Source organism: Gavia stellata, chromosome 18, assembly GCF_030936135.1.
Source record: "Gavia stellata isolate bGavSte3 chromosome 18, bGavSte3.hap2, whole genome shotgun sequence".
Taxonomy (NCBI): Eukaryota; Metazoa; Chordata; class Aves; order Gaviiformes; family Gaviidae; genus Gavia; species Gavia stellata.
Window position 1 is genome coordinate 165,061 of NC_082611.1, and position 16,857 is coordinate 181,917.

At 39.8% G+C, this 16,857-nt stretch overlaps 1 protein-coding gene across 4 annotated transcripts in view; it reads right to left on the reverse strand.

Annotated features, from left to right (window-relative positions):
- The window catches only part of UNKL (unk like zinc finger), a 57,670-nt gene that overhangs the window by 6,947 nt on the left and 33,866 nt on the right, over window positions 1–16,857 (reverse strand). For 3 of the 4 annotated variants that reach the window (XM_059826191.1, XM_059826189.1, XM_059826188.1), the window contains exons 10-13: window positions 12,147–12,312; window positions 6,063–6,155; window positions 1,214–1,444; window positions 339–541 (exon numbers count right to left, since the gene is read on the reverse strand). In XM_059826191.1, the coding sequence (XP_059682174.1) occupies window positions 339–541; window positions 1,214–1,444; window positions 6,063–6,155; window positions 12,147–12,312 (693 nt within the window). The remainder of the gene's footprint in view (window positions 1–338; window positions 542–1,213; window positions 1,445–6,062; window positions 6,156–12,146; window positions 12,313–16,857) is intronic. The other variant, XM_059826190.1, reaches the window with a different exon arrangement.

Sequence of the window (16,857 nt, forward strand, 5' to 3'; positions counted from 1 at the left end):
TTTGTGTGCTTATCATCTGAAAGAGGTACGGGAGGGAATGTATGTCTTTAGTTACTTAAACATCAAGATATGTTGCTGTTCAGCCCTATCCTGAATGTGTGCAAGTGTCCCTCTCTAGAGGAGCAGATCAGCTTTCAGAAAATGAATTGCCCTTTAAAACGCTCAGTTTCCTTTATGCCGCTAGTTCATTTTGAGGATGGAAAAAACATTCCTTCGACAGATTGTAATAAAACTCTGAGTCCAAGGATAAGAAGATATGTAAAAAGAAAAAGCAGTAGGAGCTGCTTGTTTGTTAAAAATAAGTACATATAGTTTAATATTACCATAAATTAGCATACCTGTTTTACTTGTTGCCAAGATTCTTCCCATTGTTTTAGTTTTCTCTTGGCATCATCAAGTTCCTGTCTAACTCGAGTTAGTTCATTCCCACTGGTGCTCGAACTTATTGAGGGGGTAGTGCCACTGCTTAGTACTGGGGATGGACTAGGAGAGAAACTCCCAGTTACAAAGTCCCAGATGCTCCCTGTAACACCATTTAAACCTGTAAAACAAAGGCAGAAAAAATAATCATTCTGCACACATTGCTGCAAAATGTTTCACATGCAGAACAAAATAGATGTGTCACATATGCAAAACTTATACTTTTATCTGCAAGACTCATAACATTATTTCACTACCTTCAGAAATGTGACAGTCTGGAAGATGTTTACAGCATTTAGAGCAATTCAGGAGACTTACCACATGTTTTTTTTCTTGCCGCTTTTAATAAAAAGACAGTACAGTACACACAAGGAAAAGGAAGAGTGGGAATTCATTTATATACAAAAAATGTTGTTCCTAGCTGCTCACACATCATTTTAATTCTTCCTCTTTCTCTGTTTTATATTTTCCTTTAGCAAAATGCTGCAGCTAAGATGCATTCCTCCTGCCTGTACACCAACTGCTCCATGTTACCCCTTTCAAACGCCTCTAAATATCTCGTTTTCCAAGAATTCTTTTATTCCCTTCACTAGGAATGGACGTTCACTCCTTGAACTTTCTCCCACATACCACATATAACTCCATTATCAGTAGTGTTATCAATTACAATAGCTAGGCTTTGTTGTCCAGATTAAGTCATAAGAAACATGCAAAGCCTTGAACTGAACATTTCTTACCTGCCATTGAGTTCCCTCTTAACGATACAATACGATAAGCCTTCAACTTAACTTACCTAAAGAGTTGTGAGAAGAGGCTGAGGTGCCTAACATACTATGTTCTGTCTTCACAGGCTGAGGCTGCTGGTGGTGAGGAGCCGTAGCGGACGAAACAAAAGACTGAGACAGCGATTGTGAAAGAGAACTGAGTGGAGAGGTTGAAAGGGATGATGATGAACGTAAAGATGAGGAACGAACAAGAGAACCTGGAATATTGACGGGTGCTGAACTTCCCAGTAACCTTTGACCTATGTATGCATTGGGGGGGGGGGGAAATATTAGTTCCAAAGTAGTACACAGCTCTCGCTAAGTATTTTTCTGAAAAATATATCAAATATATATTAAATTATATATTCAAATACCTTCCATTAAAAAAGGAAACTTTATTTATCTCCTATTGCAAAAATATTTTTTAAATTGAACACTTGAAAGTGGTTTTCCAAGTGCCTGAAAACAGAATTTGTAGCTTTACAGAGCAGTGGCCTCATCTGCAGCTACAAAGAAAGAGAAAACACTTTTCAGATCAAGTTATTCGACTTACTCATTTTCACAGCCAACAACTAACACAAGTGGAAAAACTGACTGAAACTTCAAGGAGTAAGAAAAATTTGGGTTTTGTTTTAATATATAAACTAGAGTTAAGCAAGTGAGACTACATACCTTGAAAATCACACATAGCGTAATAATCAGATATAGCTCAATTTCTTTCCTCTACATAATTTTGCCTAGCGTAATAATCAGATATAGCTCAATTTCTTTCCTCTACATAATTTTGCCTTTGGTCAGTAGATTTTAAATGTCAAATATACTTAACTCTCTATGACAACTGAGTTTGAAACAAAGTAAAAATTAATAATAATTTAGTCAAACAAATGCATTGTTCATAATTTCCCCAAATAATGATAATAATAAAAAATAGGTATTAAAAAAAAGGATGTTCAATCATGCGATTACTTAAACATCCACAGATGCAGTGCATTTTCCTGGTCAGGAAACAGTTCAATATTTACTGTGAAGACTTTATTCATCAATATGTTTGAATAGCAACTAAAAATGACATCACCTTTTCTTTAAAAAAATTGATTATACTTAAAGCAAGGACCATGATTCTAGTTTTTTGGTTTTGCTGAAAAGAGGTGAATTCATGTCATCAGAGAAAACATCATTCCTTTTAGAAGTATTTCAAAACAAAAAAACAGGGATGCTCATTGTAAGCTGCATTGTCATAATGTCTTAAATAAAAAAAAATAATCTTGAAATACTCAACAAATGTTACCAAGGTCAGCCTCATGACGAACTATATAAGGAAGATACAGGACAGACAAATAACCACAGATGCACATAATATACCACACTATAAACATACACCACTCTTCGCAAGAGGAGCAAGGAAGCAACAAAGTAAAGGGAGTTTAGTTAAAAAATCTGGCCAAGTAAGAAATCTTAAAAATTAAGAGCCAAAGTAAAGCCCCCCAAACAAACACTGTATGAAATGGTCGCAGAAGAACCATCTCTTTTCTGGTTCTTAAAGCAGTCTTCAAATCCAGGTGAATTTTGGCTAATACAATCTGCCTGCATATCTTGAGTTTAAGAGGCAAGGTTTTGGTAGCAGGAGGGATGGGACTGTAGGGGTGGCCCGGAGAGGCCAAGGGCTGCCCTGTGCCGGACACAGCTGGCTCCAGTGGACTCGCCGCAGGACACAGCTGCACCCTTCAGCCACCCTGGTGGCGCCTCTGGGAGAACATATTTAAGAAAGAGCAAAAAAATGCCACACAAGCAGAGAAGGAGGGAACAAAAGGTGTGACAAACAGCCCTGTGAACACCAAGGTCAGGAAAGAAGGAAGAGGAGGAGGTGCTCCAGCCACTGGAGCAGAGACTTCCCTGGAGCAGAGATTCCCCTGCAGCCCATGGAAGGTTTGGAAGAGGCCACGGTGGAGCAGGTATTTCCCTGCACCCCATGGAAAAGACTACGGTACAAGCAAGAATTTCCCTGCAGCCTGTGGACAGGACTAGGTCGGAGCAGGTGGATAATGCCTGAAGGAACAGCAGCCCGTGAAGAGCCCGTGCTGGCGCAGGTTCTCCTGACAGGAACTGCAACTGTGGAGAGGACCCTCGCTGGAGCAGGGACAAGTGTGAGGAGGAAGGAGTGACAGAGAGGAACTGTCCCCATTCCCCATCTCTCTGCGCCGCTCAGGATGGGAAGGGAGAGGTAGAAGAGTTGGGAATGAAATTGAGCCTGGGGAAAAGGTGACAAGGGGGTGTTTTAGTTTTTCTCTTTGTTTCTCACCATTCAACTCTATTTTAATTGACAATAAATTGATTTTCCCCAAGTCAAGTCTGTTTTGCCTGTGACAGCAACTGGTAAGTGATCTCCCTGTCTTTATCTTGACCCACAAGCTTTTTCACCTTATTCTCTCCCCCCTGGCCTGCTGAGGAGGGAGAGTGAGAGAGCAGCTGGATGGGTGTCTGGCTACCTACCACGATCAACCTATTATACCGCATGAACTATCCTCCACATACAAATAAAATGGGTTACAGTATTTCTTTCCTGTTCCATACCTCATGGTGCTTCCAGTGAAGCATAATTATTCCTGCAGCATAGAACAAGGCAGTAAATGAAATACCAGTCAAACAAACTATAGCACCAGGAGAATTGTTAAGCCTATCATCACTAGCAGAGAAGTAAGTTTGAAATTGCACACATTATCAGTTTCTTTCCAGGTCTGTATGAAGGGGAATATCATGAACAATAATGGAAAACGTTAATAGATAACACACAAACTGTTCTGGTGAAGGAACAACCTGTTAGCATCATCACTGGACAGAAAATTGTAAGAAGTCAATCACCCAAAATAAATATAAAGCCCTAAAACCTCTGAAGATATTCCCACTAGTATTATTGACAAGAACCTACATAAAACTAGATGACTATCTATTGAGACTGTAACATTTTGGGTCATTCTGCATGGATCCCCTAATACTCTGAAGTATACAGGTACCACAAATACAGCCTCTAATAGCAAAGAGAACCACCTTAGGAGAAACACAGTCAAGGTGAGAGGGGCACCAGAGCTTGCAACACTGTTGTCAAGATCTCAGAAGTTAACATTTGGTGTAAGAAACTTCTTAATCAGTGCGGTTCAGCACTGGTTGCTTTGAGCTCTTGCTATCAATAATGAAGCCACTGTTACAATGTGCCTAAAAATCTGCCAAAACACCAACACCACGAAATGTAGATTGTAAACTGCCTCCCCAAATGCTCTGCTCAGATCTGAAGATAGAAGCATGTCACCACTCACTTTATGTAAGGCATCTTCTGCCCACCTTCAAATGAGCGAGCTGGTGAAATGAAAAAGTCCATTTCAAACCAAGTGACTTTCCTGAATTCTGTGTTTGCTCTGAAGCTTCATGTATCCACACACTACTGGGGTGATAAAATTAGTGCTCTTGCCTAGACCTGTCCCCTTTCACTGGAAAGGAAGCACTTGGAGGAGGAAAAGTTTGAAGCAGAATCTCTCTGGACATCTGTATTATGTCTGAAAAAAAGAAACTTACAGTTGCTTATAATATATGCTTTCCTGAGGGAGTGAGGGCACTTGATGTTCACTTGGGTCAAAAGGATTCCCATGCCCTACAACAAAGTCTTGAATCTGTAATGCTTTGGTACTGTCCTATCCACTGCGGTCCCAGTGACAACTTACATATTCCAACCACATCAAATATATCTGTATATTTGTTAAAGCTAGCAGACTAAAGATATAATAATTATCTTAAAGGAAGAAAAAATGCATAATGTATAGAGACATTAAGTGCAAGCTTTTCTTCTTGGAGCAACAGTCAGCAACAATAAACTAGGGTGTAGCTATAGTTGTTTTACCCTTTGTGTGTACAGCCATAGGGCAAGAAGGACATGGGAGGGACATGTTTGCTATCCAAGAATACAGTTTTGTTTGCACAAGTGGAAGCTTAACACATATGCACAACCAACTTAATAATCACTGTAGACCTCCTTCAAAGAAATGCTAGCAAAGCAGGTATCAGAAAATAAATGTAAGTATTATAAAAATGTGTCTTATCTTGCTCTATGACTCTCAAAGGAATATGATAATGAAATTACAGTTCCTCAGTTTTCACTTCCTATTTTTCTATTTTTTTCCTCTCGATTATTTTCCCTTTTCTGCTTTCACAAAGAAAAGGTGGCATTTTAATTTCTTGATGTTCCTGCCCTTCATCCTTCCTCTCTGCTGTCTCTTCCCTGCACTGCTCTCCTTTGCCATGCCTTCCTCTCCACTCCTTTCCTAGAAGAGGCCAAATGGCTGAATACTTCCCAAGAGACCTTCAACTAAATTGCTCCTTCCAGGTTAGATTCATAGAAAGATTAAGTCCCTAACTTGCAAATATTAAAGTCCGAAAGGCTGCTAGCTCCTTCTCCTCAAGAACTGTCCCGACTCCCCCGCCCTCAGCAGCCACCTAACCATGGAAGTACTTGTCGGTCCCCACAGCACATACTGCCTGCTGTCAGACCTTTGCAGCAGTCAGTATGTAGGCAGTCAAGCTCAAGCGTAACGCCCTCCTGTAAATGCATGTAAGTCCTTCCATCAACTATTATGCCTATGGGCCCAAGTCATTAAGCACGTTAAAAAAAAGCAACAAACCAAATATTTAATAGACTGATCTCTTGCAAAATGCAGACAGGATGACAGCAGTGCAATCCCTTTACACCACAAATTTAAACAGCTGGAACAAAACTGAGGACTTTGCTTCAAAGTCTTTGCTGTCTGTAACTATTTTGATGAGTAGAAGTTTAGAAAGGTAAGAAAGAAAGATATTTTCAATTAGTGTAATTTTATGAATTGGACCTCTTACTTGCTAATCCAAGGTCACTGCCTTCTTGATCTTCTAATTCTCTGTCTATGGATGTGACGTTTACATCATTAAGATGCAAATCTAAAGCAGAACCTGTTAAACAAAACATTGTATCAATGATACAATAGTATAAAACTATCATGATGGCTGAAATGAGGAAACTTTATTTGACTATTTTTGTTAGTGGTTCCATCATAGAACTCCTTCACATCTAGGTCATGATCTTAAGCATACTACAGACACACAGAGAAGGATATCCTCTGTATTTTCTAACAGGGAAAACTTTCGTATATAAGCTATTACAGCTCTTTAAGCTGGTGAGATGAACAGAGGATAATGGAGAGTGGCTATCTATCTGGATTTTCAATGAATCGGTGTCACCTGTTGTGCTTAGGTGTACGTCAACAGAAAAAGAGCAAAAATAAAATTTGGATACCTATGTAAATGTATTTTTTTATTATTACTGAATAAAAACAGATATTATACCTGAGGAAAGGCACTGTAAATGCCCGTTATAACAGTTAGCCCTTGGAGTAACTGAGTTACATATCAGGGCATACAGATGTAAGGAATGTCAAAATATTCAAATGAAAATGTGCAATATTTTAAAATAAATACAGTAAAACCCAAAATCAATATTTCATTTAGACTCAACAGTTAGCCTGCCTTTCATTTTAAGGCTTATGACAATCTAAAATTTCTCTGGACAATGTCATGAAAAAGTTCTTATCAGTATACTTCTTATTAGGTCCACTGCTTATACAGTGTTAGAAAATGGTGATTTTTACCCTTCTTCCTCTTAACTTCTTTTCTGCGCACAAAGGGGAAATTAAGGAATTTATCCCTCTGTACCTATACTTTAATGTTAAACAACTGCACAAGCAGGAAGACAGGAGAGAAGTCTGCATAAATACTGATTTTACAGGTAGGAAAGTGACTATCCCTGTCACTGTGGTCAGTGATAGTGATCACCTTTGTAAAGAATTTTTAGATTTTATGTTGAAAATCATTATTAAAGACTGGCACAAAGCCTAAATGAGTTGAAAAGGAACAAAGGGAAATAAAAGACACACTGGCTTGTGTAAAAGTTTCCAGAAGATCCAAAAGGGATCTCCTGATCTTTGGAATTAGACTAATTCCTCCCTCATAGCCTAGTCCTAAACGTTAGGCACTGTAAGCTGTAGAAAATCTCTGGCAGAAGTACTAGACAGTTGTAAAAGTGCTAAAAGTCAGAAACTGAAAGGACTACTTGGATCATTAATACAAGATCAGTGCAGTGTTATTACGTATAGGCATTTTCTAATGTTGACTAGACTATCTGACAGACCCCACAGTCTCAGAGCTCCAGGTAATAGCTAAAGGGAGTTACTGACCTAGAAGCAGGATCCACAGAACAGTGCTCAGCAGGAAGGTGCCTAAGCTGTCCAGAACAAAATACCAGCCAAGAGATAAAGTTCACATACTACACAATGACGCCCATGACAAAGATACCTGAGAGTTAACATAGCTTTTTGTGAAGAGTTACTAGTCTGGGTCTCAAAAGCAGCACAACTTTATTAGTACAGAGTTGTGCCCAGACGATAATCCTTATCTTTTAGCAGTTCTGACAAAGCAGCTGGGTGTCCAACAGTCAGAGGGAGGAAGGTCTCTCTGCATCATCATTTTGGCCTGAAGGGATATGCCCTAGCTTTTCAAAGTTTTCCAGCAATAACCTTCTCTTGGAGACAGGTGCCTAAGCCAGTCCTTCTATACAGTACAGTAAGGAGGGGAGAGACAGCCTCCTTTTATTTGATGCCTCAAGGCTTAGAGTGGCCACAAGTGCTGTGTGAAACCCAGATTAAAAGGCGCGCTTCCATACCGGGTTTTGGATCCCCACTGCTGCACTGTGTCTTCCCGACCTTTGCCTTTTATATTGATAAGGACCTTTCATCTGCAACACTGTAGGCTGCCCATCTTGCCCTTCCACCCAACTGCTCTGGTAGTGCCTTCCAGAGTCCCTGGGGCAGTATGTTTCCTTTCTTGTTCTTATGCTCACCGTCTTGTTACGCTCACCATCCGGCACCTGCCAACGCTCAGGGCAATGTTATAGTAGGTTCTCAGGGGAAGTGACTGCCACTGGTGTGAGAATCACACTTCCTTTCTCTTCTCCTACTCCTGATTGTAGCTTTTGATTTATATTAGAGGGACCCAATAATATCTGTGGACACAGCTCAACAATCAATTAGCACGCAGCACCATCCACTGACCAAAGTGTGTGCCAATCAACACTAATAACATGACAAGCAGGAAGAGCCCGTAAGGAGTTTGGGACAGTCTTGATGAAAAACTATAGTTAATACAGTTAATGTGGGAAAAGTATTATGTGGGAGAGAACCAGCTGCTGCACTGGAGAGGATGCTCGTCTGCCCTGCCTGTCACTTCTTTTCTCACCCGGCTGCTGGGACAGTTTTCTCTTCCCCTTCCTTCTATCTCTATTTTCTTATGTTTCTATATTTATCTGTAAATAATTTTCACCATTATGTGCCATTAGCTATGCAAACCACTAATAAATCTTTACACATGTGAACTTGTCTCAACATCCTTTGTGCAAAAACGCCATACACCTGTGAGAGCAAACCTCTCATCACTATGCTGCAGGATATTCTGGGAGAGATCCCTCTCACTTTCACCAAGTGAAGATGTTCCACTTTCTTTCAAAAAATTCAAAATTCTCTCAATCATGAAAAGAGAGGCTTTAAAATCCCATCATTAGCACCATCATTATCTTTAAACAGGAAAACAAACCGTTTTTTTTCAAGCTCTTGCAATTCCCCACATCACCCAGATGTTATTAATATTTGAAGTTATTTGCAGTGTCTGGCTCAGTATGTTGCTACACAAGTATGACCAGCAGGAACAAAACACAACGAGGCTGACTTAAATCATACTGCTCAAATAGTAGATCAAATCTAAGCCTGCACCCTTACTAAATCTCTAACCTGTCACGTTCTCCTCCTGTGAGGACTTAACTCATTCTGCCACACTTGTCCTCCCCTACCACAAAAAGGACTGACGTGTCTCCTTGCTGTTTATTATGTGGATTTTCAAAGCTTAGTTTCTGATAACTTCTGGCTCTCTCAGATTCCACCTCACATGGGGGAAAGTCAGTGGAGCGCAGGGAGTAAACACAGACAGCATCTTAAGATCATAACATATATGGGAAGCAAATGGAGAGACACCAATTTTCCTTGAATGGCAAGTCTCCCAGACAGGCAAAATCCCTGTGCTTGAGTATCCAATAGAAAGCAATGGAAGCAACCAAAACATTCCCAGGGGGAGGTCCACCCAGAACCTAACACAGACAACAGGGTGGAGTATCAGGCTGGCAGATGTCCCCTAATGTTAAGGTCCCGCCTTCTCCCTACTACCACTTGAGTAATTTCCCTTCACTGCTGCCCATTCCCTATTTATTCCTCTCCAAATATGCCTCCTTTGACATTTTGCTCATCTAATTTCTCTATTCTCTTTAAAAAGTTTTGGTTTTGTTTTTGTTTTTTTGAATTTCAGGATTACTTCAAACACCCTGCAGCTTCTATGTTCTCAGATTATGCTTCTTTCTTTTTTTTACCAGAACAAAACCAGAGAACTCAACCAATCTCCCTTGACTCTGACAAGAGTAGACTGCAACAATGTACCTTCTTCCACTCCATCATTCATCAGTTTTCAACCTATTGTCCAGCCTCAACGCTAAATACTAGTTCTATCTGACTGGTATGCTTATTCCCAACTCCCCTGCACCCTTCTCTTCCCCAGCTCTTGGGGACTATTACCCAGGAAGCAGACAGAGAGGGCTTGGAGCTCCGCGTGAGATCAAGATAAAGGGCCACAGAAAGGGCTACAGTACCCACTGTCTGATAAAGCTTCCTCAGTCCTTGCTAATGTAACTCTCCTGGATTTCCCCTAATCCTTTATCCAAACCCATTCATTCCCTTTGCCCATAATCACCTAGTCCCTTCCCTTGCTGCAGCTCTTTTTCTATCCCCTTTTTTTACGATTCTTCAATCCACCGCTTCCTACAAGAACACTATGTATTTATTTTCTGTTCTACAATAATGTCTTAATTTTCTGCCCTATTCAGAATGTGCAGCACTTTATTTTCAACGACATCCTGTATATCCATGAAGCAGAATTCTGGAAAAAGAATTTTTATATATATGAAATTATTTTAAGGGAAAAAAAAAAATATATATGCAGTTACCATAAAGTACACTAACTTATACATACATGAGACGTGTATTTGATGATTCATATTCTGTTAACAAACATAGCATACTGAAAACTGTTTTAGAAAAACATCCATAGACAGCAGAAGCATATTCTAACACAGGAATCAAGAATCTCTTATGCTCAATAATATAATCACACTGGGACATTGAAACATACCATACCACTGTTTAAATGACTTTGCAACACTTGTTCAGTATATTGTGATTTAAAAATTATACTGAATTAGCACCATATCTAGTATACAGAAATTAGACCACGGTTTTTATTATTGTATGAGTAACTCGTTACAGTCAACTAGCCTCTACTTATTCCAGAAGCAATGTTTATCTTGACAAGAATGTGATTTCATTCCATAGTATATCTTAAAATATTAACCATAAGCTGATGAAATTGTATTACTTGCATAGAATAAAAACTAAAATTCTGCTCATTCTGATTCTGAAATATAAAAGTAATTTAGAATTTATTTTCTGTTCTAATACACAGATCATGAAACAAACCTTTAAGGAAAGCAAGCTATACACTTGCGAGACTGCAGAAAAAGATCCATCAATTAATAGTCTGCATAGATTTCTTTCCTAAAAAAATTTAAAAAGCGAATGCCTAACTTACCATGCCGAAGTGCTGACTCACTGTCTGCAGTCTCCTGGTCGCTGCTACACATCGATTCAAACACAGAAAGCTTCAAGTACACCAGCTAATCACAGCAACTCCCTGATCATGTGACTTACACCACAGAATGTGAAATACAGCATCTTTCAAATCACAACATTCCCTGCCACAGCCTCCTGAATAAACCACATTTAGTGTAAAAGTGCCACAAATTTCAACAAGTTTGTGGATAACACTAAATTAAGGGGGGCAGATGATACACTCAATGGCAGGACTGCCATTTAGAGGGATCTCAAAAGGCTGAAGAACGGGACTGATGGAAACCTCATGAAGTTCAACAAAGGCAAATACAATAATGCTGCACCTGGGACAGAATAATCCCTTGCGACAGTACAGGCTGGGGGCCAACTGATCAGAAAGCACCATTGCAGAAAAAGATCTAGGAATTCTGATGAACGACACATTCAGCATGTTCTGTGGCAATAAAAGCTAACAATAAAAGCTACTGGCCTGCACTAGTAAAGGTGCAGCCAGCGGTTTGGGGGAAGTGATTATTCCTCTCTATCCAGCACCTGTGAGACCATAGCAGCAGTACCATGACCAGTTCTGAAGTTCACAGTGTCTAATTATTATTGAAATAATTATCTTCTTCTATCATTTTCCACATAAACAGCCTAGCTGGTTGGAAGCAGGGAAAGGCTCTGGGCTAATGACAGAAATTTTGGAAGTGAGTATTTCCCAGAATCTCTCTTGTGCACCAAGAAACCAAGGGCTCCTCCTTTTTGTGTACTTTCAGATCTGGTACACGTAGTGTGAACAAAAGATTTTGTACTTGAACATACTGTCATCAGCCCACCAACAGAAGTTGAGGAGACAGTAGTTCTACTTCTAGCAACACAGTGAGTTGCATTACAAAGGTTTTACACACTTTTTTAAATTGCTGCCCAATAGCAATGCCAAAATTCCAGTTTAAATGTCCCGTTCACTCATTCTTATGCTCACATTGGAGATCTTGTGAAAAATAATAATTTTGAGTGAAAACATTTAAATTAAATTTCAGATATTGCTTTTAATTACATATAATAAAGCAGGTGTGTACAACATCACTGTCTTTATCAATAAGCTCTTTGAACCTACGCTGAAACAAGAAGAACTTGAATAATGCAACAAAACATGTACAACCATAGATTAAATGTTAAGACTTACCTATTACCGATTCAACTGTGTTACTGCCAGAATAGAATGGAAGAGCTTTGGCACTGATAGCAGAAACAGTTGTAGGAGATGAACTATCTGATCCAACACTGGAGGCCAGACTGGAAGTTATGCTTGAAGCAAGTGGGTTAACAGCTGAAAAAACACTGAGATGGTTCTGTTAAAAAAACCCAAACAATGTATGTATACACACACAAACACACTTACACAGATGTATGTACAAACATATAAAATAAACAGAATATATTTTTAAAAGTAGTCACTTTAATTCAAACAGAAAGAAATCCATAAGAACCCTCTGAATGAATAGATTAGGATAGTTTTTCCTTATCGTTTACCAGCAAGTGCATTTCTCCAATGTCACTGGACATCACTACCATAAGAGAGAATTCTGCTTTCAGAAAAAAGTTATCTAAATACTTGCAAATAAGCTCTACAAACATAATTAGTTAGCTGAAGTCTAATGCTCCTTTTCAAAAGGAAAATATCTACTGAGGAATTGTACCATTTTATTATGCATTCGTAATTATATTCTATATAATTTTTTTGATCTGCAAATTTTCTCATTTAATCTAAATGCAATTGGTGCATAAACTGATCTTCAGTTTAGATAGCTGGGAAACATGACTGCACTGCACACATGTATCACATTATGTAATGATCTGTACCTGTGCTACTTCTTTCTAGCTGAACCTTTTTTTCATACAAATCACACATTTAAATTATAAAATGTAAGAAACAAAATGTAACCATGTAACATTCTAAACTGGAAAATAACTTCACAAAGTCTACAGGGACTTGGTGCAGCGTTTCCAGTATATTAATTCTTTTTATTGTTTATTTATTCCCTTTAATCTTTTAGTTAATAAAAACAACATTTAACTGTGACTGAATCAATCCACACATCCTCTTATTGCCTTCTGTGTGACTAGCAGTGATTGTGCAGTAGCTACTCTCCTGATATCTACCAATACCACAAAATTTCTATTTCAAAGCTAGATATAGTGCAAGATTGAGGCTGATAATAACCATGAAATTTATATTTTTTTTCTTTAAAAATGCGCACAAACTGAAATACAGAAAGTTTCACTTAGACGCAAAAATATTTTTACTGCAATGGTGGCCAAACACTAGAACATGTTGCCCAAAGAGGCTGTGGATTCTTCATTTTTGGAGATATTCAAAACACTACTAGACACAGCACTGAGCAACCTGCTGTAGCTGACCCCACTTTGACAAGGGGACAGATGGACTACAGAACTCCAGAGAATCATAGAATGGTTTGGGTTGGAAGGGACCTTTAAAGATCATCTAGTCCAACCCCCCTGCCATGGGCAGGGACATCTTTCACTACATGAAGTGCTTGAAATGATGCTCAAAGCCCCACCCAACCGGACCATGAACACTTCCAGGGATGGAGCATCCACAACTTCTCTGGGCAACCTGTTCCAGTGTCACACCACCCTCATAGTAAAGCATTTCATCATTATATCCAACCTAAATCTACTCTCTTTCAGTTTAAAAACATTGCCCCTTGTCCTGTCACTACGGGCCCTGGTAAAAAGTCTTTCGCCGTCTTTCTTATAAACCCCTTTTAAGTATCGGAAGGCCACAATAACACCTCCCTGGAGCCTTCTCTTCTCCAGGCCAAACAACCCCAACTCTCTCAGCCTTTCTTCATAGCAGAGGTGTGTTCCAGCCCTCAGACCATTTTTGTGGTCCTCCTCTGGACCCACTCTAACAGTCCATGTCTGTCTTATACTGAGAACCCCAGAGCTGGACGTAGTGCTTTCAGGTGGGGTCTCACGAGAGTGGAGTAGAGGGGGAGAATCACTTCCTTCGACCTGCTGGCCGCGCTTCTTTTGATGCAGCCCCGGATAATTGGCTTTCTGGGCTGCAAGTGTACATTGCTGGCTCACATCCTATTTTTCACCCGCCAGTATCCCCAAGTCCTTCTCTGCAGTGCTGGTCTCAGTCCATTCATCACCCAGTCTGTACTGATACTGGGGACTGTCCCGACCCTGGTGCAGGACCTTGTGCTTGGACTTGTTGAACTTCAACAGAGGTCCCTCCCAAGCTCAACTATTCTTTGATTCTATAATACGCTTTTTCAAACTTTGTTCCAATATTGTAATTTACACTGAATTCACAACGCATTCTCTAATATCCCAATGCAACATATTAAATGGAACATTTCTTTGCTGCTTTCTGTTTTCATAAATGTTTGAGCAAAAAAAAATAAGTAATCTCTGAACTGGCAATATATATTAAACCATAAAGAACAGTTGTATAATTAAAAAAGTAAAATGAAGAAATGACAAGGCATAGAACTCTTAGGCTATTAGCCTGATCACGATCCCTGTCATTGGAGAAATATGGTATCAAAGTCAACACAAGTAGGAGGGGCAATACAGGCTTTTCATATTACTGAAAACTTATTGGACTCAAAATATATCCCCTTTTGGCCTGCCCCAACTTAAGCTGAGGCCTCTCGGTGAGAGGGAAGTGAAGAAATTTCACACACCCCCACAAAGCTGAGGGATTTCTTCAGAGAGTTCTCTTTCTCCCCAGCATAAACACCTACACCTACTAGACTATTTAGTCTCATTTTCCTCCCTAACATATTTACAAACAGCAAGCTTCTTGTCCCACCCTGTACCTACAGACAGATGCACGTGTGCAGATCAAAGATTCCTTTCCTTCTTCTGTTTTGACAGACCAAGACTGACCCTATCTGTGACTTCAAAACCCCATTCTAGGGGATATCTAAACAGAACGGAGAGATAAAATAAACAGAAATGAGATAGGATAGAAAGGTTATTAAAAAAAGATGTCAACAGCTTTGTGATTACATAGCAGAACTTCCTACATTCTGCACTATTTAAATGGAGATTAAATAACAGTTTTTTTAAAAAGAAGAGAATTAAAACAACTTGCTAAGTATTCTTAGGTTCACCAGATAATAGGAAAATGCAGGTTGGAAGGAACTTCAGGAGGTCATGTAGTCCAACCTCCTGATCAGAGCTAGGTCAGCTATGAAGTCAGATCAGGTTACTCAGTGTTTTAGCCAGTCTGGTCTTGAAAACCTCCAAGGATGAAGACTGCACAACGGCACTCAGCAACCACTGCTTGACTCTCCCCATGGGGAAAAAATTTTGCCTTATACCCAGTCTCAGCTTCTTGTTTCAATTTATGCCTGTTGTCTCTTGTCCACCCACCGTGCACCACTGCGAACAGGCTGGCTCCATCTTCTTGATGACCTCCTCATAGGTATCGGAAGGCTGGTACTAGGTCCTCCTGAAGCCTTCTCTTCTCCAGACTACACAAGCTCTGCTTCATCAACCTCTCCTCGCAGTCCCCTGACCATCTTGGTAGCCATGTGCTAAGCTTGCACTAGTTTACTGATGTAATCCCAGTACTGTGAGCTCAGAACCAGACTCAGTATTCTAGATGTCGTCTAACAAGTGCTAAGCTGAAGGGTAACCCCTTCTGTTGATCTACTTCATGCTCCTGATAATACAACTTGGGATAATGTTGGGTCTTCTTTGCTGCCAGAGCACACTGTTGGCTCACATTCAGCTTGCTGTCTACAAAGACCGTCAGGTCCTTTTCTCGAGAGCTGCTTCCTAGACAGTTAGTTCTTGTTCTCAGCCTATATTGTTGCAAGAGGTTCTTGCTTCCCAGGTGCAGGACTTTGCACTTGTCCTTAATGAATTTCATAAAGATCTTGTTAGCCTATTCCTCTAGTATGTCTACGTCTCTCTGAACGGCAGCCCAGCCCTGTTGACTGGTCCCGCCAATTTCATGTCATCTGCAAACTTGATTCCCCCACCAGGTCCTTGATAAAGATGTTAAACTGGGTATGTCCTATTTATTCTGTTACAAACATTAATAGTGGTAGAAAGTAATGAAAAAACCACTTTTTAAGGCAAATCACAAAAAATTTAACACAGTTTCCAAGGATGCCACTCTCACTAATTTATAGACATGTAGGGGAAAAAACCCAATGTAAACTGGTTCATGTGCTATCACTTCTATACAGAACTCATAGGATCCACCTCTAACTATTTTGTTTTCTCTCCTTATTTATTCTGCACCCCTCCTCCTGCTTTTTAAATGTAAGATACATTTTAATCCTCCACTTTAGATTATACACTCTGGTGTGGCTGCATGCATGTCAAATGGTAAAACTTCTGTTCTCATTTATCTTTATCAGTGTCATTAACAAAGCATCAGGATTCTTGTTCTAGCAGTGCACAGCTGGCAGAGTTTTAAGCTCCTTTGCATATATAGAATGACCTCTAACACCTGATGGATTTACTTCATGACAGGTCAATGCTATGCCCTCTTCCCTGTCACTTTAACTATTTTTCTAGTTTTGAGCATCTGATGCTTGAACAACTGTATCATCATCTTCCTTCTAGCCTTCCTTAAATTTTATCAATCCATCCCCAAATCAAGTTAATTCAAAATTTCCCTGTGAAAACTCTGCCATGGACTTGCTATAATCAAAAGCATCCTCAAATGGCCTCATATTCTTCTCATCCCTTTTAATCGCTGCAGCACACATCTACTGTACATTGTACATGAGTACTGCGTTCATCTCTGGGGCCCCCAACATAAGAGGGACGTGGACCTGTTGGAGTGAGTCCAGAGGAAGGCTACAAAGATGATCAGAGGGCTGGAGCACCTCTCCTATGAA